Source organism: Protopterus annectens, chromosome 1.part0 (genome assembly GCF_019279795.1).
Source record: "Protopterus annectens isolate FY-2018-M chromosome 1.part0, PAN1.0, whole genome shotgun sequence".
Lineage (NCBI taxonomy): Eukaryota > Metazoa > Chordata > Ceratodontiformes > Protopteridae > Protopterus > Protopterus annectens.
In genome coordinates this window covers 104,231,562-104,252,914 of record NC_056725.1, presented here as the reverse complement: position 1 = coordinate 104,252,914, position 21,353 = coordinate 104,231,562, and the positions used below count along the sequence as shown (strand labels likewise).

Below are 21,353 nucleotides of genomic sequence, written 5' to 3'. Positions count from 1 at the left end.
TCTTTTCTTTCTTTCTTAAGTTCATAGGTAAGTACTAGGCTATCTGCCCAAGGGCATTTATAAGCTTAGCCAGAATTTGTTGACTTTCACCACCCCCTTAGATTAGTTCCCTGTGCCTCTGTCCAGCAGAGCCATTAGTTCCCTGCACCTCTGTCCAACAGAGCCACTGCAGTGATCCCCGGGGTCAATTTTCTGTTTCCCATCCACCCGTCAAGGTTTCTCTTGAAGAGTGCTAGTGAGGGGCTCTGCCTGATGTATATTGGAATCCTGTTCCAAAGCATGGGGAGTCTCTGGGACAGGAATCTATCCCTCCAGCATGTCCTATTTATCGTTGTGGTGAGGTTTATATCTCTAGAGCGTGTGGCTCTCTGGGATTTGATTTTTTTTTTAGGTGAAGCATGTCCATCAATTCTGGGTGGGACATGGCCTTGTATGTCAGGCTGAGATCACCTCTGAGTAAGCGGTATGCAACCGAGTACAGCTGGAGTTTCTTGAGTCAGGCTGCATAGGACATCTGTTTGAGGCCAGTAATCCTCTTGGTGAGGTACTTTTGTGGTCTTTCCAGCTGTTGCAGGTGTCTTGTAAGGTACATCCCAAATGGGGCGTTGTATTCTATGATGGGTCTAATGAGTGATGAGTAGAGAGGCACAATAACCTCTTTTGTTCTAGATGCAAACCCTTTTGTGATTAGGTGGGCCACATAAAAGGATTTTCTAACCACATTGGCAATATGATTATCAAAGGAGAGATTACTATCTACTTGGGTCCTCAGATCCCTTATTACATTTTCTGTATTTAGAGGACTACCACCTATGTGGTAGCTCACGGGTACCTTGTTTTTTCCAAAGGGGTTGACTATGCACTTTTTGGCTTTTAGCTTGAGGCCATGATTTTGACACCAGGTATCTGTCTCAGTGAGACCCATCTGGAGGGTGTCTGTATCAGCCAGAGAATCAATTATGGCCCCTAGTTTGCAGTCATCTGCAACTTGGTCAGCCATAGTCCTCCTATGCTTGCCTGTACCTCTGACAAGTATATACTGAACAGGAGGGGTCCTAGGACTGAGCCCTGGGGGACACCACTTGTAACCGGTTTAGAGTCGGACGTAGAGTCTGCAACTCTCCCCATGTGGGTTCTATCCATGAGTCAGTTGGCAACCCATCTCTTGAAGTGGGGGGTTATGTTCAAGCTGGTGATCTTGTCTATAATACTAGAATGGGAAATGGTGTCCAAAGGCTTTGCAAGGTCTAAGTAGGCTGTGTGGACCTCCTTTCCCTCGTCTAATGCCTTGGTAACCATCTCAAAGACGTCCACCAGGTTTAGGAGGCATGATCTGCCCTTAAAGCCAAACTGGGAAGGATCCAAGGTTTGGAGGTTCCCAATGTCCCTGTTAATGAGTTCCATGATGATGCATTCCATAGGCTTGTGGACCAGGCTAGTCAGGCTTATAGGGTGATAGTTCCCGGGGTCCGTTGTGGCTCCACCTTTGTGGAGCGGGATAACTGTTGCTGTGCACCACTCTGTGGGTATGTAGCCTGTAGAGAAGCTGAGTTTGAACAGTATGTTTAGGTGAGGGGTTAGTTCATTTTGGAGCTCTTGTAAGACACAGCCTGGGACACCATCCGGTCCCATTGAAGCTGTGTTTTTGGCTTTGGATAGGGCTGTTTTAACCTGTGTGTCGGTGATTGACAGGGCCCTACATTCTTCTGGTATGGCTATGGACCCTTTAGGGGGTGAGAGGGGGGGGGTGAAGTTTGCACTAAACCTGTCTGCCAGAATGTTGGCAATATCAGTCGGTTCAATGTATTTTGTGCCATTCTGCACTAACTCAGAGCAGATCTGAGAGTTTCCACTTAGGTTCTTGACATAGCTAAAGAACGCTTTGTGGTTATCTTTGGAGTCATTGGCAATTTTTCTTTCGAAACTAGCCTTGGATGATTTAATGAGGGATTGTAGTTTCTTGCTGATACTGATCAGAGATGTCTTGCCTTCTTGTGATTTTACTCTTTTCTGTACTAGTTTCCTCCTTCTGTTGCATAGCTTGTTTATGGCAGGGGTCCACCAGACTGATTTCCTTTTCTTGGAGGAGTGAATCTTGGTTTTACTTGGGATAGCACGATCCATGCATTCCTGAAGATGCGCATAGAGTGCCTTTGTAAAGGTTTCAGCAGCTTGGACAGCATTGTCCTTTAGCATGGGGGCGGTGAACCTTTCCACCTCGGTCTTAAGTAACGTGAAGTTTGCTTTTGATAAGTTTTTCATGGTGGTTTCCTTGATTGGGGGTGGGGGCGGAATGTGGATATCCAGAGTGATTAGTCTATGGTCTGATCTAACCAGCGAGGGGTTGACCTCCGTTGTGGAACACCGGTTGCCCATGTTGGTGATGACCAGGTCCAATATATTGTTCCCTCTGGTGGGGGTGTTGACCAGTTGATCCAGGGCATTCGAGTTTATAAATTCTAGGAAGTGTTGGACAAGGGGGTTAGTACTTGAGTAATTCTCCCACTTTATGTTTGGGTAATTGAAATCACCCATTATTAGGGTGTTTGGTAGGAACTTCATATTTCCCAGTGTCTCCAGAAATGTGGAATGGGGGTCCTGGACCATGGTGGGTGATCTGTAGCAAGCTATAATTTGGATTGTAGTTTTGCCTCTTGCTAGTTGCACATGGATGATCTCTGATGCATTGTGCTGTGCCACTAACATGAAGGTATGGGTATCCTTTATGAATATGGATACACCCCCACCTTTTGTGTTTCAGTCCTGGTTCTGTGGCCAAACGTTATGGTATGAGTTATAGCCTAGTAGTGCTGGGGTGCTCTCAGGAGCCTTAAACCAGGTTTCTGTTACTGCACAGATGTCAGTGTTCTCCATATTGAGGAGTGCCTCGAGTGCGTGCATTTTGAGGTTTAGACTTCTGGCGTTGAGTAGCATTACCCTCAGTTTTTGGTTACTTGTGCTATTTATGGTGGTGGGTTTGTCTTTTGAGCCTTCTTTCTTTCTTTCTTTCTTTCTTTCTTTCTTTCTTTCTTTCTTTCTTTCTTTCTTTCTTTCTTTCTCTTTCTTTCTCTCTCTTTCTTTCTTTCTCTCTTTTTCTGGTGCAGGTAGCCATTTATTCAATTTTTATCCTACCCCACCTCCTCAGGACTTGCCTGATGGTCCCTCCACTAGGATTGAATCAGGCCATTTATTGCATTGGAGATGTGAGACAGGCAACCTAGGGTTAGGCTAGATCCATTGATCCTGTTTGCTCCTGCCGTGAAACGTCTTCAGCCCATTTGTTCCCCTGTACTAAGAATCTAACAATAGGGAACAGGCCAGCTTAAGACCTCAATAAGCAGCCTACAAACCCCACTTATGCTCAACTCATGACTCATAGTTGTTGCTTCATTGAGAGGAAGAAGCATGTATGTTTCATATACGCTTCCACTTTTATCTAGCTCTACAGAGGAGAGCTGTATATTGCTAAAAACCTGTCATTCTGGCCATTATAGGCTGGTGGTGCACGGTGAGTTGCCACTGTCACAAATATAGTAGCCGACCCCCCCACCACCTCCCATTGCTGTGTCAAGTGACACACCATAAGTAAATCCTGTTTAAGTCAACTAAGTAATTCTTAAACATCCCTGCTGTGAGTTAGTGCAGGATTTACTCGCAGCTGAACATTCAGCATTCAGTTGCATCACTTGACAGGTGTAAATTATTCAGGCTTTACTCTTGGTATGATAAAGTATAGTCATACATAAATAACAAAATACAAATACAAATAAAATAAAGTAAAATAAAAAATATACATAGTCCATATAAGAGCTCCCTAATTCCTGCAGTCTGATTGTATGTGAAATGTTGTTAATCAGCATAAAATACTGAATTCTATTCCTGGAGAAAGGAAGCAGGGTACAGCTGTCGAAACCCAAAATATTACTCAGATCCTTTAAATAGAATTAACTTGCAGTGAATGAAACAACCCTGACAATTTCACAAATGATGATCCAACAGAAAAATATTATTAAGCTGCAATACATATTACCACAGTATAAAACCAAAGACTGTCAAGGCACCATATAGAGCTATAGGTATTAAACGGAGGTATATAAAATGGTAATGTATGAAAGAGTAAATAAAGAAATTGTGTCATTCAGCAACAGTTTGCAATAGCTGCATATCATGCTTATTGCTAGCTTTACTCTAGCAGGACATACACAGTACCTTCAGTGTGGTCTTAAATTGTTTTATAACGACAAAACACAATGTGCCTTCAAACAAGGATAGTTGGCCATGTCAGGTATTCAGCACAATATATTCAGTCTAATGGTTGTTATTTTGTTCTGAGTTATGCTTGTGTTGCCCCCCTCTTTTGATTATTACTATCTACATATGTTCCCTGATCTCTGACTAGTAAATAAACTTTTAGGGGTGTTTTATTGATGATGTAGTTACCCAAGGTGGCAATCTTACCAAAATGTACTATAATGGATTTCTTGGTACTGAGTTTTAAGCCATGACTTTGACACTGGAAATTTGTCTGTGTCAGACCTTCCTGAAGGTCTTTGGGTGGATTCAATGATTGCTCTCAGTTTGCAAGCATCTGCAAACTTGATCAGCTAGAGGCGTTTGACATTGGCTTTAACCTCTGAGAAGTAGATGCCAAAGAGGAGTGGGCTAAACACAGAGCCCTGAGGGACTCCTCTTGTAACTGTCCCCTTTCTAGAGATGGGCTTACAAATCCTAACTTCTTGGATCCTTTCCAGAAGCCAGCTGGCTCTTCAGTGTGTTATAAAGGGGTTTATGCCTAGTTCCATATATTTGTTGGCAATGTTCGTGTGGGGTATTGTATCAAATGCTTTAGCCAGAAATAGGTTGGCAGTATACCCTACTTTCCCCTCTTCCATTGCCTTAGTGACCTTTCCAAAGAAATCCACAAGATTCAGTGTGCATTATCTTCTTTTGACAAAGCCAGACTGGGATGGAGCCATTGTCTGAAGGCCTCCTATGTCTTTGTCATAATTTCCATGATGCCTCTTTCCATGGCTTTGCAAGTAAAACTAGTGAGACTAATGGGTCTGTAGCTTCCAGGCACTGTTGAAGGTCCTCCCTTATGAAAGAGAAATGACCATCACAGTCTGCCATTCTTGTGGAACAAACCCGGTTTTAAGACTATAGTTAAATAGTGCCTCCACGGGTCCTGATAAGTCATATTTTAGACTGTTCAGGAGGCATCCCAGGAATGTTTTTAGGGTACACTGAGACTGTGTTCTTGACTTTAACAACCACAGTTAGTACATGCTCCCCAGTTATAGATACATGCTCCCCAGTTATAGATGGAGGGGTTATGTTTGAGAGTGTTTCTTGGGAATGGTTGTGAGTAAGACTGAATAAAATTGGAAATTAATTTGTCCACTAAGGAGTTCGCTATATCACCAGGTTTAATATAGCACCATTAACCACCAGTTCTGTACACTGCTGTATACTGCCCTTGAAGTTTCTGACATAGATGAAAAAGGTCTTATGGTTTTATTTTATCTGGGAGGCTATCTTAACCTCAAAGTTGGCTTTATTTGACCTAATTAACACTCCTAGTTACCTATTTACTTTGATGAGAGAGAGTTTTTTTATCTTCACAGGAATTACCCTTCCTGATTGTTAACATAATTTTCTTTCTTTTTGTTGTATATCCTGTTTAATTTGGGTAGGTACAGCAGTCTCTATGCAGCCACTGCCATGGTTGTACAGAGTTTCTGAGATCAATACAGCACAGGCTGTTGTGTTCTTGGGGCTTTGGATGAGCAGTGAAGTTTGACAAACCATCATCTAATGAAAGGTAGTTTGCTTAGAAGAATTCCTAACTGTTACTGATTTTACTGGGTATGGAGTTCACTATGATTTCAAAGGAGACAGCTTTATGGTCAGACCTTACCAGGGAGAACAGGACAATGGGAGGGAGGTGCAACATTCTTCCATATTTGTGAATATGAGGTCCAGTATGTTAGAGCCTGTAATGGGCGTATTCACCATTTGATCAACTGTGTTTGTATTTATGAAATCCAGGAATATCTGTGCCTGTAGATTTGAGGCCGTATAGAATTCCCACTCTATAGAGGGGTAAATAAAGCATCCCATGAGTAGGGTGTTAAGTTGAATAGTAAGTGTGCCCAGTAGATCCAAGTATTCATTGTAAGCTTCTTGGGACATGGAGGGTGACCTATAGCCAGCTAGGATATGGTACATGATTTTTTCTATGGTGATCTGCACATGGGGAAGCTCCAATGTGTCATCCTATTTGACCAGCGTAGAGGTATGCTTGTTACTGATGTATATCAAGACACCACCACTTTTAGCCCTTATTTGTGCAACTACTGAACTAAAAATGTGGAGGGCACTGAAACCTTGCACTGAAAGGGTACCCTCTGCCACTTTAAACCATGTCTTGGTAACTGCAAGATGGCTTGGAGGGAATATAGTTTTCATTTAGACTCCTGGCATTGAGCAGTAACAACAAGAAGTTCATTTAAGTTGATTTTGCTATGTCGGCAGGTTTGTCAATTTGGCATTGTCTAAAAAAAGGCACTATGGGGGGGGGGGTGGAAAACATATTAGCCAGTATTCGAAAGCCCAAAGGGGACAAGTGCAGACCATCCTTGACAAAGCAACATGGTCTGTCAACCATGTCTTCTCAAGATGACAAACACTGAATCCATTTAAAATGACACCAGAAAGACAGCCAACTCTTAAAATCAGTCATCGTTTGCTCATATTGTGACATCATCCTTAGTGATGGTTGTATGCTGCTCAATGCCAGGCTCATACCAGCCTGAGATACATAGTCTGAGAACTCCATAGCATCTCTCGTCATATAGTCCAATCCAATATGTCTCAGGTCCTTTACACTTACTTGGACTATGATGGAATCACACTGGCACCTGTGATGTAGTGACTTGAGTGCATATGTGACTTGAAGGATCATGGCTCCAGAGAATTAAATAACCACTATCTTCTCCTCATTCAGCCTGGTTAGAAGGGCATCAGTATATCTCATTATGGAATTCCCTATGACAAGAAACCTGAGAAGTGTGTTTTCTTGCCTTAGGGGCGTAGTGTTTTAGGCTCCATTAAAAGTGACTGTATGTGTGGTATTAAGAGTTTCTAAGTGCCTTTAGGCTTGCTGAGGCATAGCTTTTTCAGCATGAGGTCTAGGTGATATTTGTAGTTTAGGAAGGTTGCATTTAAGTGCCTCAGCACATCTGCTATCTTGTCTTGTATTGTATTGTGGTGCTTTGCCTTGTATTGTATTTTATGACATTGTGTATGATTTATTAGCTTTGGAGCTTTTCTCCCTCTGTTGAAAAGGGGCCTGCCATGACCCAGTTGGACTTTCCCAGTGAACAAATGCTAATAAAGAAATAGTACATAAATAAATAAATAAACTTCTTCAGCCTTGTTCACCACATTGTTTACAACCATTTCCAGCAAGTGTCTGAATAGCACTTGAAAGTGCTAGTGCTTGCACTGATGATCTTGGCTGGCATCTAATACATGCACTTGCACGTGCGCACACACATGCACACACACACACGCACACACACACGGACAGATAGATAGATAGATAGATAGATAGATAGATAGATAGATAGATAGGTATAGATGTATAGACATATAGATATACATATAATATTTCGGAATGCAGGAGGTCAGAAAGATTGGACTTCAAACTCTATTTAAAATGTTTTAAAGGTACTTGGTGTCTTCATATTTCAAAACACCTCCTTGCTAACTTATTTGTCCCATGCTTCTGAAAACACACACACACACACACACACACACACACACACACACACACACACACACACACACACACACACAAAAGCTCACACACATAACCTCTGAGTACCTGGAATGTTCATCTCCCAGTCTAGCAGCACTATGTGCCTTAAAAAGGGACTGCAGCAGCTGCAGCAATTCCAAATTCTCCACTCTGTTCAAAAAGGTTGGAAACAAACACTCTGAGAAATATACATGCATTTAAATCACCCATTGCAGTGCATGTGTTGTACTAAACACATATTAAGATGTGTTCTTAAAAAAATTTGGCTTTTAAATGTTTATTTAAAAATTAAAAGTCGTGGCAGCCCCTGGTGGACCCCCTCAAGCCAATGGGCCCTAGGCAACTGCCTAATTCATATAGTGCTGGATCTGGATCTGCTTAAGGTAGGTCAGGTCTGGGTGAGGTAATCCAGAGGGGTGTGAAAGTAGATCCCTATTGGGATCTAATAGCCAGGGGGGATCTGAAGCTTTAGTAGGGGGAACCAGACTTGCCTGGGCCAGCAAAGGGAAATGAAGATCACTGTGGCTTTGTGCATGTCTGCCTTCTAAATGAATCTGCACATTAGGGGAAAGAGAGGAATCACTGACTGATTACAGAATCTTTTGGAGACTGTCCTTTTAGGGGAATCAGGGCAAAGTAGTTGCCGCACTTGATATTGTCTTGGAGGCAAAATGATCACAACAAGGATATTCCCAATAATGGCATGTCACTGCTGGATTTAGAACCCACTCATGAGGCAACAGGATTGATCTGCTGAACCTGTCAGCAAGATGGTTGGCCATCCTGAGAATATGTGTTCCAATCAAGAAGTGATGTGAAGCAATCTCCCATTGCTGTACTTTCATGGCTTATCAGCATAAGGGGTAGGACCTGGTTCCATCCTGCTTGCTGATATAACAGACTGCCGTCATGTTGTTGGTTTGAAAATAAATTACCACTGGAAGCAAGAAGTCCTATAGTTCCTGCAATGCAATGAGGACTGCTCTCATCTCCAGGACATTGATGTGAAGGTCGGCTTCTTGCTGTGCCCATGTACCTTATACCATCCTGTCCTAATATGGCATTCATGGTAAAAATCACAGAATGGAGTGGAATCAGAAAAGGTCTTCCAAGGAGAATGGAGGAAAAAGTTAATCATCACCAAACATCATTGGACTCAAAAAATGTGGGTTATTATAATGGTACAGAAAGATTATCTCATGTGTGACCATTGTGTCCTGAGTAGCATTTGTAGTGTTCTCATGTGGAATTGGGCCAGAGGTACCATAAGAATGGAAGAAGCCATTACCCCACTTGCCCTGAAGGACTAGGATTGCTAGTGGAGATACATTTTGAAGGAGGTTTTGAATTGAATTCTTCAAATTCTGAACTCTTCCTGAGGGAAGGGAGACAATGCATGTAGTTGTGTCCAGGTGGCATCTTATGAAAAGAATAGCTTGAGTTGGTTGCAGATTTGATTTCCAGTAGTTTACAGAGATGACCAAGGACAGATAAAGCTGAATCAAGTAGTCTCTGGCCTTGGTGAGGGACTGTTTTGAAGTAGCAGCCAGAAACCAGTCATCAAGATAATTAAATGTGCAAATCACTTGCAGCCTCATGTGAGCTGCTACCACTGACATGTACTTGGTGATCACCAGGGTGGGACTGTGGTGTGAAAGTCAGGGCTTTGAACTGAAAATGACTGTTCCCCAAGTAAAAGTGTAAGTATCTTCTGGAAACTTTGGCTATTTTAATGTGAGGATAAGCATCATGAAGGTCTATTGAGCACATTCAGTTATTTGCTGGAAGCAAGGCAGAATTACTTGCACCAAGACCTTTCTGAATGGAGTCTTGTTTACATATTGGTTTAGTTTGCTTAGATCCAAGATTGGTTTAATGTTCAATGCTATTCTTTGGAACCACAAAGAAGGTGGAGTACAAACTGGACCCTCCTGATCTGGTGGGGGCATTTGGATGGGTCTTTGTCTTGGAAGAGGGAGAGAGACAGTAAGACTTTTTCTTCTGGTTGCTTTTTGTTGATGGGTTGGCATTTTTATTTATTTATTTTATTTTACATTTGTTGACCGGGGTAGTCTGACTGGATGCATGTCCATTTTCAGCAGAGGCCTGGGGAGAAAAGCTCCAGGTAAACAAAAAACATTATAATTTTGACAAAGAGTACAGTGTCTGTGCTGAGACAGAAACCTGGTTCAAGGCTCCTGAGAGCACCCCAGCACTATCAGGTTTTACCTCATATCATGCGTTCCGGCCCCAAAACCCGAACAATACCAAGAAAGGAGGAGGGGTATCCATTTTCATCAAGGACACCCATACCTCTAGATTGGTGGCAACGCACGATGCATCGGAAACCATCCAGGTGCAATTAACCATAGGCAAGACTGCTCTGCAATTTGTAGCATGTTACAGGCCACCCTCGCAAACTCAGGAACCTCATATGGCCTTCCTGAAAAAACTGGAGGGGATAAATGTATCTCCGAACACCATAATACTAGGTGACTTCAACTACCCTAATATAGACTGGGAACACTACTCAAGCCCAAACACTCTAGCCCAAAAGTTCCTGGAATTCATAAACTCAAATGCCATGGAACAACTAGTCACCATCCCCACAAGAGGAGAAAACATACTTGATCTCATCATCATGAACATGGGAGCACAATGTTCAACACCGGAAGTATACCCCTCACTGGTGAGATCAGATCACAAACTAATCTCGCTGGAGGTCCTCATCCCGCCCCCACCCGAAATGAAAAAGACCACAGTAAAGAACTTCTCGAAAGCCGACTTCACACTTCTAAAGACTATTGTGATCTCCTTTAAGGCCCCTGAGCCGGCGGTAAACATTACTCAAACCACTGAATCACTTACAAATGCCTTCTACCAGCACCTGCAGGGCTGCATGGATCAGGCAATCCCAAGCAAAACAAAGACTCTTTGTACCAAAGGCAAGCGTCCAGTCTGGTGGACCCCAGCCATAAACAAACTCTACAACAAAAGGAGAAAGCTACTACAAGATAGAGCAAAATCCTTAAAAGGTAAGACACCGCTGATCACTATAAGTAAAAGCTAAGAGCTCTCATAAAATCATCCAAAGCTAATTTTGAGAAAAAAATAGCTAAGGACTCTAAAGACAACCATAAGGCATTCTTCAGCTATGTCAGAAACCTAGGAGGAAACTCCCAGATATGCTCAGAATTAGTTCAAAATGATGTGAAGATTACTGATCCTACAGACATTGCCAACATACTGGCTGACAGGTTCAGTGCAAACTTCTCCCCTCCTCTTGCCCTAAAGGAGAGATATCTATACCAAATGATTGTAGCCCCCCAAACATCTCTAACACCCAGGTGAGAACTGCTCTCTCCAAGGCAAAGAACACAGCATCCATGGGACCTGATGGTGTCCCCGGCTGTGTGCTCCATGAACTCAACGAGGAATTAAACCCACAGTTAGGACAGCTGTTTAATCTTAGTCTCACCTCCGGATATGTACCCAGGGAGTGGCGCACAGCGACTGTGGTCCCACTCCACAAAGGCGGTGTCTCCACCGACCCTGGAAATTACCGTCCCATTAGCTTGACAAGCCTTATCTGCAAAGCCATGGAGAGGATCATAATGGATCTCATAAATAAAGACATAGGGAATTTGCAGACTTTGGATCCAACCCAGTTTGGCTTTGTCAAAGGCAGATCATGCCTCTTAAACTTGGTTGACTTCTTCGAAACAGTCACCAAGGCCATCAACGAAGGAAAGGCAGTCCATACAGCCTACCTAGACCTGGCAAAGGCTTTCGATACAATACCCCACTTGGGCATCATTGATAAACTCATCAACTTAAATGTAAACCCATACATTACGAGATGGGTTGCAAACTGGCTGAGTGACAGAACCCACAGGGTCAGAGTTGCTGGCGCCATGTCAGACTCAAAGCCTGTCACAAGTGGTGTCCCACAGGGCTCAGTCCTGGGCCCACTCTTGTTTGGCATCTACTTTTCTGAAGTACAAGCAAACATAGGAGGGTTATGGCTGACAAAGTTTGCAGATGACTGCAAACTGGGCGCCGTAGTTGAAAACACATCCGACACAGATATCCTTCAGAAGGGTCTCACAGAAACGGATAACTGGTGCCAGAGCCATGGCCTAAAGTTAAATGCCAAGAAATGCATAGTCATACCCTTCGGGAAAAATAAGGTTACCCCTAGCTACCATATAGGAGGCAATCCCTGATCACAGAAGAAGTTATCAGGGACCTGGGAACCCAGGTGGACAGTAGCCTTTCATTCGACACCCATATTGCTAAAGTAGTTAGGAAGACCTTCTACATTGCCCACCTTATCATGAAGGGATTCACATCTAGATCAAGGGAAGTCATAGTCTCCCTGTACTCATCACTCATCAGACCAATGATCGAGTACAATGCCCCATTCGGAATGTATCTGACCCGACACTTGCAGCAGCTGGAGAGGCCACAAAAGTTCCTCACCAAAAGGATAAAGGGTCTCAAAAATCTGTCTTATGCTGCCCGACTGAAAGAACTCCAGTTATATTCAGTTGCTTACCGCTTGCTCAGAGGTGACCTATGCCTGACATACAAGGCCATGTCAAACCCAGAATTGATGAACATGCTTCATCTCAAAAAATCTAGATCCCTCAGAGCCACAAGGGCGGGAGACTTAAACCTCGACATGGTTATTAATAGGACGTGCTGGAGGGATAGATTCATCACCCAAGGACTCCCTATGCTGTGGAACAAAATCCCGGTCTATGTGAGGCAGAGCACCTCGCTGGCCTTGTTCAAGAGGAATCTTGACCAATGGATGGGGGATCGCAGATACACCCCCAGGGGTTACCTCAGTGTCACTGCTCGACAGAGGCACAGCAAAATAATGGGCATAGTTTCTCCAAACTAAAGGGGTGGCGTAAGCCACAAAACTATGGGCTAGGCTTATAAATGCCCTCGGGCAGATAGCCTAGTATGAACCTATGAACCTATAAGCAAACAATAATAAACATGTTCCACAGGTTAGAATTAAACCCTGGTGAAAGCCAAGGGTAAATTAAACAGTAGCTGATTAATAGATTTTACACAATCTAGAAGAGAGTTAGCCAGGCTTGATACAATGACATAGCCAGTTTAGTGCCAGATGATGTTTGAGTCTAGTTTTAAATTAGAGGGAGGAGAGTAAAGTAATGTCAATTGGACGTGAGTTCCAGGATGTGCCTACAGAGTTTGCAAATAGAGAGTCACCAGCTGCATTGTTAATTTTGCTTGTCTGAATTAGTAGTCTGTTAGAGGATCTAAGCAGTCTCAGATTGTGATAGGGGGTGATAAGATTTTTAAGTGCAGGAGTATTACCCGGATTATAAAGGATTTTATAAACCATGATTAGTTGGTTATACTGAATTAGACTGGGTAGTTCAAGCCACCCAAGCTGGTTAAGATTGATGCAATGATGTGTCCTAAAAGGCAGCCCAGTGGCAAACCTGGCGATGTGGTTAAAGCAGGTTGAGAGTTTGTTAAGTACAGTCTTGTTTATATTAGAGAGTATAGGGGATGCATACAGAAGTGTTGAGAGAAGGTGAGAGCGAGCTATGGCAATTTTAGCTGGAGGAGTTAGGAAGGCTTTTATTCTGTAAAGTGACCCTAGTTTTTTATTGATGGTTTTGATCGATTGGTTTGCATGTATTTTGAATTTTAGATTGTTATCTATAATGACACCTATTAGTTTTGTAGAGGAGTCAGGGGAGATTAATGTGCCACCATTTGCATTTATGGTAAAGGTAAAAGCAGGAGACCTTTGTATTGGTGAGAATAACAGCATTTTAGTTTTTTTGGGATTTAGTATCAAACGACATTCAGAAAGCCAGTTTTCTATAGTGTTAAAGGTGGACTAGGTAGCAGTCCATAAGTCTGTTGGAGATGTGGTAGAGCAGATCAGGGTGGAGTTATCAGCGTATTGGATACAGCTGACTTTTGGGGTGACAGTATACAGGTCATTAATGAAGATGGAAAACAGCGGGGCCCTAGTACTGAGCCGTGTGGTACTCCAAGGGTGTTGGGTAGTAGGTTAGAGAGTTTGTTCTGCCAAAGAACAGCCTACTGTCTCTCATTCAGGTAGGATGCAAACCACTGAAGGGCCTTAGTATCTAGACAGAATGTTTGCAGGGTGTATATTAGAAGTTGGTGGTCAACCATGTCGAATGCCTTGGAAAGATCCAAGAAGAGGGCAGAGGATATGTGATTGTTGTTGTGATTATGGTTTATGGTGTTGGTGAAAGCTAATAGGGCTGAAGTAGTGCTGTGGTGTGGACAGAAGCCGTGTTGGGTATCTTTCATGAGGTGATTCTGGATTAGGTGGTGCATGAGTTGTCTGTGAATAAATTTTTCCATAATCTTTGCAAGTGGAGAGAGTATGGCTACTGGTCTATAACTGGAGACTTCAGTAGAGCTGCCTCCTTTATGAAGTGGGATTACATAGGATATTTTCCAGATGGTGGAAATTCTAGCTTCTGTTATGGTTCGATTAATTAGTATTGATACTGGGTAGGCAATAACATCAGCTGATTTTTGAAGGTACTTGGCGGGGAGTTGATAAGCAGAGAGTGTGGTGGGTTTTAATTTTTTGATCAAGGTACGGATAAGTGACGTGGCCACTGGTTGGAAGCTGAATGAGAGTAGGTTTCTAGGGGTGGTACTTTCAGGACCAGGGGAGCTAGGAAGTAGTTGGTTTGCTGGGGCTTGAATTGTCTCAGTAAAGAATTGGTTAAAATTATCTGAAACATCCTTGGGGGGGTTTATCAATAGTAGCAGCTGGGATGGGGGTAGAAGTTTGTCCAGGATGAAGTAGATTATTTAATCCTGCCCAAAACGTCTGAGGATTGTTTTGATTTACTGTCTATAAATTGCAATAGTATTGTTTTTGTCTTGTAAAATGGATTATTTTGGTTATATTCCTAGATTTCCTATATTTAATTTGATCTTGGGGGTCTTTAGTAGAATGCCATAAAGCCCATAATTTGTTTCTATGGGTAATTTTGAGTCTAATCTCTTTAGAAAGCCGTGGTGCAGTTTTTGCTTTTGTTCTCTTTGAACGAGCAGGTGCATGCAAATCTTGGAACTCAAAAAATTTGTTATTAAAGTATGCAACTGCCTCCTCTAAGGGGAGGTGTTTTACAATAGACCAGTTACATGAGTTAAGTTCTTGTTGGAATTCGGCAGGGTCAAAGTCTTTTTTGTTTCTAACTTTTCTGAGTAAGGGTTGTTGAGGATTAATGGCATTGTGCTTAACTATATAAGTGAGAAGGTGATTGCTTAGGTCTTCGGGGAGGGTACCGGCAGTGTACAGCTGGGAGTGACTATTTATGAGAAACGAATCGAGTATGCTTTCTTTTTGGTTGGGTTTACCTAGCCTGGTAGGGGTGGATATGATTTGATTAAAAGCATGCAGGTTAATGTGGGTTGATGGGGATTCTGAGGAACAGGTGCTCCAGTATATGTTAAAATCCCCAAGTAGTAGGGTTTCTTGGGGGCAATGACATGATAGCCAGTGCACGGTATATTCAAGTGTAGTTATATTGTTACCTGGGGGAATATACATGCAGATGATATTAATACATTTACTTTAGTTTAGTTGCAATCTACTTGCAAGAATTTTGGAGTTATTAATCTGTGGTGGATGTGTTACATCTATGGTTACATTTAACTCAGATTTGTAGAGTATAGCTACCCCTCCCCCCTTCCTGGAAACACGATCCAGCCTGAGCATGTTATACCCAGGTGGCACTACTTCCTTGTCTGTAGTGTTAGGTTTTAACCAGGTTTCAGATAGACAGAGAGTCTCAGGGGAGTGGACAACCAGGAGTGCGTGCAGTTCATGTACCTTATTATTAATGATTCTAATACTGAGATGACAGACTAGGAGAGAGTTAGTTGGTCTATAGATTGTAGTGTTGTAGCTTAGGTTACTAGTAGAGGGGGTGTATATATTAGAAGTGGATGGGCCAGGGTTGGAGTGAATGTCACTGCCAAGTATTAGGCTAGGTTTGTACTTAGTGATAAGCTTCAGGAATTTATTTATAAGTTTGTAGTAGTGTCTGGAACTAGGGCTAATGTGCCAGGGGTAGGTGTGTTGACAGAGTGAACAAGACATTGAGCAGGACCCGGTATTATATGTATGGTTGAAGGTGGGAAGATTTACAGCTGGGGTGATAGTATGGCCCTTTGGGACTTGAATTCCTGTGAGAAACTGGTTTTCATACAAGGTAAGGAAGTATGGGACCAGCAGGAATGGTAGCAGGAAGGGTAGTAGAGAGGAATAAATCATTGTTAGGGATACAGCTATTGCTTTAAGGAATACAACACCAGAAGAAAGGGTGGAGGTAATGCATGGCATGTTTGGAAACAGCCAACAAGACAAGGGAGGAGACTGGGAAAGGGGCATTGTATAGCCTTTGGATATTATCTTTCTTAACCAAGAAATTTTGGGTGATGACCATCCACGCAGTAGAGAAGAGGGATAGATGACCCCTGACTGCTTCAAGAGGGGAGCATGTGGGCAGCCTTTCAGGGACAGTTAGGCTGTCTGCCAGTGAAAGGTCCACGATATCCCTGGTTTTGTGGACCTCCTAAACCTCTGAGTCTGTGTCCATTAAAGAAGCTATCTCTGTCATGATTACCCCTGTCAAAGTGGATTCTAAGGATTAATGCTAGGAGTCTTAAACCATAGAAATTTGGACTCATTTTGGTGCCAAGTGTAAGATCATTGTAGGGTCTCAAATTTGACACCTACAGCATAAAGCATCTTTCCATTCTGTTCACACTCTTAACTAAGTAAGATGATCCATTGTGGGAGACATTAGTAAAGGATGATTTAAAGTTGTCCATATGATTGCAAAGGCAAGGAGGCAGTCTCATGGTGATGTCTGTGCCTGCTACTCTAGCTGATCCATAAGCTGCATTCTGCATAAGCCGCATGAAGAGGATGGTGATATTAAACATGGTGCCCAAGGTGGTCTCTAGCTGTTTCCTAGAGTCAGGACTGGGCATTTTTTGGGCAGAGTAGCTTTCATTCATCTAGTTTTCTAAAAATGGTTCACATGGGTGGTGTAGTTCAAGCCCTAAGGACAAAGATGCTTGAAGCATATGCTTTTCCTCCCATCCTGTCCATCACCCTAGAGTCCTTCTTGAGAAGGTAGAAATTAGTTGTATCTTCTGTCAGTTCTTTCTTGGTTGCTTCTGCCACAGTGATGGAATTGACTCTTGGACCAAAATTGTCTGTCCTTCAGGGATCTAAGGATTTTATCTAGTTTTCTAGGAAAATGTTCATTTGTATGAGGCTTTTACCATGTTCTCCTGATAGCCAAGTAAGTAAGTTGGTTTGCTGGTAATGTCACCCAAGAAGCAGAGGCTGCTGAGTGCATTGACTTAAACAGGACCTCATTATTCTGAGACAATGGGTCTGTGGGTCAAGATTCCCCCTGTCACATTAGTTCCAGGATCTCACTGAAATTGAGATCTTCTGCAGAGGACCCTTTTCATTTTCTGAGTCTGTGTCCAAAGAGACCAACTCGGTAGGGTAGTCAATGTGCCTCTTCTTGCATATCCTCCTCTTTTGTCTTCTGGACATCAGATGTAGGTGAATCTGAGTCCACAAAGGACTAGTTCTGCAAGTGAGCAGCTTTGTTGAGGTCACTCCCCCAGCACTGACCCTGAGAAGCATGACTGGGTCATGGTATAGAGAGAAAGAGAGAGATATCCTGGGGTGGAGTCAACAGCAAAAGACACTGCAGTGTGGTTCTCAGAGGGGAAGCAATAATCATCCTCATAACATCGAAGACTGATCCTACCTCTGACAGATCTGAGGAACTTGCATCCAGTACTGGAGCTACTACTGCTAAGGAGGAAGTAAACGGCACCAATGAGGGGATCTCCAAACTCAACATAGCAGAGAGACCTGAGAAGGGGATAAGTGCCACTGTCTTGAAGGCCAATGACTGACCCTGAAAAGGGGACCATGAGGGATGGATTCAGGAATTGTACTAGAGTGCCAACATCAAGGCATTATTCCCAAGATCCATTTGATTGCAAAATTCTTAGAGTTGAATGAATCCGATTTGAAGTAATAAGATCTGAAGCTGAAGGGCCAACTAGCACCAAAGATACAGGTTCTGAACAAGAAATAATTTCTGACACCACTGAATACAAAAGGGAATCACAGGAAGGAGCAGAAAGAAGAGATAACGGACCAGCCAATTCAGTCCTTGAGAGAGAAAGAGAGGGGGTGGATGGAAGACATCTCTATCTGTGCCTTGAGGAAATCCTCATCATGTGGTCCAAATCCATTTCCAAAGTACCCTTGAAAGACCTGAAGTATCTGTTGGAGGACTGGGTAGGAGGTCAAGAAGGGAATCTGAAAAGTTCCCTCCTAGATGAATTGCCACTAATGAGATGTTTCAGAAACCTATTCAATATGATGATCAGCTCCAAAACAGTAGGAGCACACACAGAAGACTTTGTCAAAGTCAATGAAGCAGTTGATTCTGATCCCAATATTTTATCAGGTACAGTATTAGCAGATTCATCTGAATTTTATTTTTTGTCTTTTTCTCCAACTTTAGACTTCTCATCTTTATCCTTCTCTCTCTCTCTCTCTCTCTCTCTCTCTCTCTCTCTCTCTCTCTCTCTCTCTCTCCCTTGGGCTTGTCTGCCTCTGGGTCTAGAGGCAGAAAGCCTTTAATAACCAACTTGTTATGTAGTCTGCCATGGTGAAGACTTGCTGACCAAAGGCCTTGCACACTGTGCAGCCACCCATTAGGTGATTCACCCCAAGACACATAACACAATGACAACGCATGTCCTAATGGGGATTTCTATGGCTTTATTGGGTATACTTTTAAAATTTATTTTCCTTACTATCCATGGCCTAAAATGAAAAAGTAGAAACACATGTGCAAAAACAATAATAAACTGTAATATTTACAAATCAAAGACTAAGACTAGCTTTTACAAAATTAGAGTTTTTTTTTAACAAAAGGAAAGTGGTTAGGCCAAGCCCTTATGAGATGAAAATAGAAGAATGACTGCAATTTACTAAAAGGAGTTCAAGATATCAAAGAAAGTGTAATTCTAGCAATAACACGTATAAATAAATGAACAGTTAAGACAGAAAAGTAAATATACACACGTGTGTATGTATATGTATATATATATATATATATATATATATATATATATATATATATATATATATAAAATGCACACACACACACACACACACACACACACACACACACACACACACACACACACACACACACACACACACACATTTAAGAAAAGCTATGAAATATTATAGAAATGAGATAGAGCACATAGCTGCTGAAGAGTCCACGTCCGAAATTAGAGCCAGAAAATGAGATCTGAGGCAACTACTCCTACAGGTGTGTTAAGGGTAAGGAAAGATTTAAAGGAGCTCAGTGCTGCAGCACTAGTTTTGCTGGCTTGGACCAACAAATTGCTTGAAGACCAATCAGTCGGATGTGACAAATAGGATGAATAAGATACACAGCCCATATCTTCCTTGAGAAGTGGTACAGACTTAGTAGAATCCAACCAGTAAACAAAATGCACTAATGACAACAACAACAACAACAATAATGAAAATGCATACAAACACACAATTGGAATGAGCTCCAAAGAACTCATATTAAACTATGGACATATAAACAATGCTCCTCAAGAGGAAGAAACATAGATGCATGCATATATTTGTGAGATATCAATTCAAAACAAAAAGGCAAAATGTAATTATGAAATGATTCAATAAAAATTTAAATAAGCATTTCTTCCAAGTTAAAAGAACACAGGGAACAACTTTATTTTATTTTGCTTATTTATATTTGTTTACCAGGGTAGAGCACTGATCACAGATGACCAAGTGCAGGATAAGTCTGGCTTACAGGAGTAGTAACAGAAATTGTACATACGTCAGCATGGCATTAAACATAAATAATAAATGTGTACAGAAAACTGCATTTATGCAGAGGTTAACATATTTGTTGCACTGAAGCAAATGTTTCAAAAGGAAAATATATGTACTTATTTACATAAGAAGAAGAAAGAAAAAAGAAAAAAGGAAAGGAGAGAATATGAAGAAGAGAGGTAGTTGGAGAGTAACTCGAGTGTAGATTATGCAACTGTATATTGTTAGGATATCATCTGCAAATTAGGAAGTCCCTAGCTGAGTATGTGTGGGACTGGATTCTATGAAGTGTTGTTAGAACAGTTAGGCTACAGGGCAGGTTAGCAGACAGTTAAGAATAGGCATGTAAGTAGAGAGAGGGTGGAAGGGATTCTTTGTTGGGATCAGAGTTTTGTAATATGCCCTGTGTTCAGACCATTGGATTTATACTGCTTTTTTTCAGAAAGTGCTTGAATTAATATCTGAAAATGGAGCATTCAGTTCAACTATGTCATGAAGAAATGATTGTGATAGTTTTGTGTCAAAGACTGAGAACTATGACTAAAAGAATATAGCCCTAAAGAAGGTATTTGTAGAGTTGGGCCACTTCTTTCCAGGCTCCTGAGGTTATAGGTTATAAATGCAGTAAACAACTTTGAGGTTGGGGGGGGGGGGTAGTCTTGATGAACCACTTTGAAAAGAAGGAAGCCAGGATGAAGGTGGGTTCTGTCTTAGAAAGGGTGAGGCAACTCTGTTCGACCTTCCTAATTACGAAGTAGAGATAGAATAGGCAGAAAGACAAGGCATTCTTTGACAGTAGAAGTGGGACAGTGTTGACTGTCTGGGTTGTGCAGTAGTTACCTGGGATAGTTAGTTGCTTACCTAAGGCAGACTGATTATTATATTGGCATTCAATGTGCAAAATTGATGAGGCAACTATTTGCTGCATTCATCAAAATATGTATTTTTTACACACAAAATGACTGTACAAAACAAAATCAGAGAAACTGTAAAATATTTCATATTACACTAATTTTTGTCATTGTTTTTGTAACAGATTGTAAATCCAGTACTTGTGAAGACTGCCTTGCCAAAATCCTTCAGAATGCTGCATTAAATAACTCATACTGTGAACTAGGGTCAGGTAAGACAGATTCCAATTGATGAATATCATGATTGCTCAAGATGAAAAGAAAAGTACAGTTTTGTACCTACCATAAATGTAGATGTTCGAGGATCCACATTGCTGCAGTCCTAACTATTGGGTAGTCCGCTGTCCAGTCGGCCCGAATACCAAAGTATATGGCTGACGTCGGTCAGGGCGCATTAGACTGACGTCAGTACGTCAGGGTACTAATGCGCATGACCGACGCCATATCCTCAGTCTTTTCTTGCCCCAGATGTCAGAAGACCCTGAAAAGATAAGGCCAAAACCAAAAACTCCCAACATATCTGCATCAAAATATATATATATATATATACAAAATATACAAAATTAGCAAAATATAACCTCACCTACACAACCACCCCTAAACACAGAGGGAAGGAGGGAGGGTAAATTGGACTGCAGCA

At 42.0% G+C, this 21,353-nt stretch overlaps 1 protein-coding gene across 1 annotated transcript in view; it reads left to right on the top strand.

Annotated features, from left to right (window-relative positions):
• LOC122814817 overlaps positions 1 to 21,353 on the top strand; it is a 405,132-nt gene that overhangs the window by 97,188 nt on the left and 286,591 nt on the right. Inside the window, exon 3 of the mRNA XM_044087134.1 lies at positions 20,839 to 20,925. Within this exon, the coding sequence (XP_043943069.1) occupies positions 20,839 to 20,925 (87 nt within the window). The remainder of the gene's footprint in view (positions 1 to 20,838; positions 20,926 to 21,353) is intronic.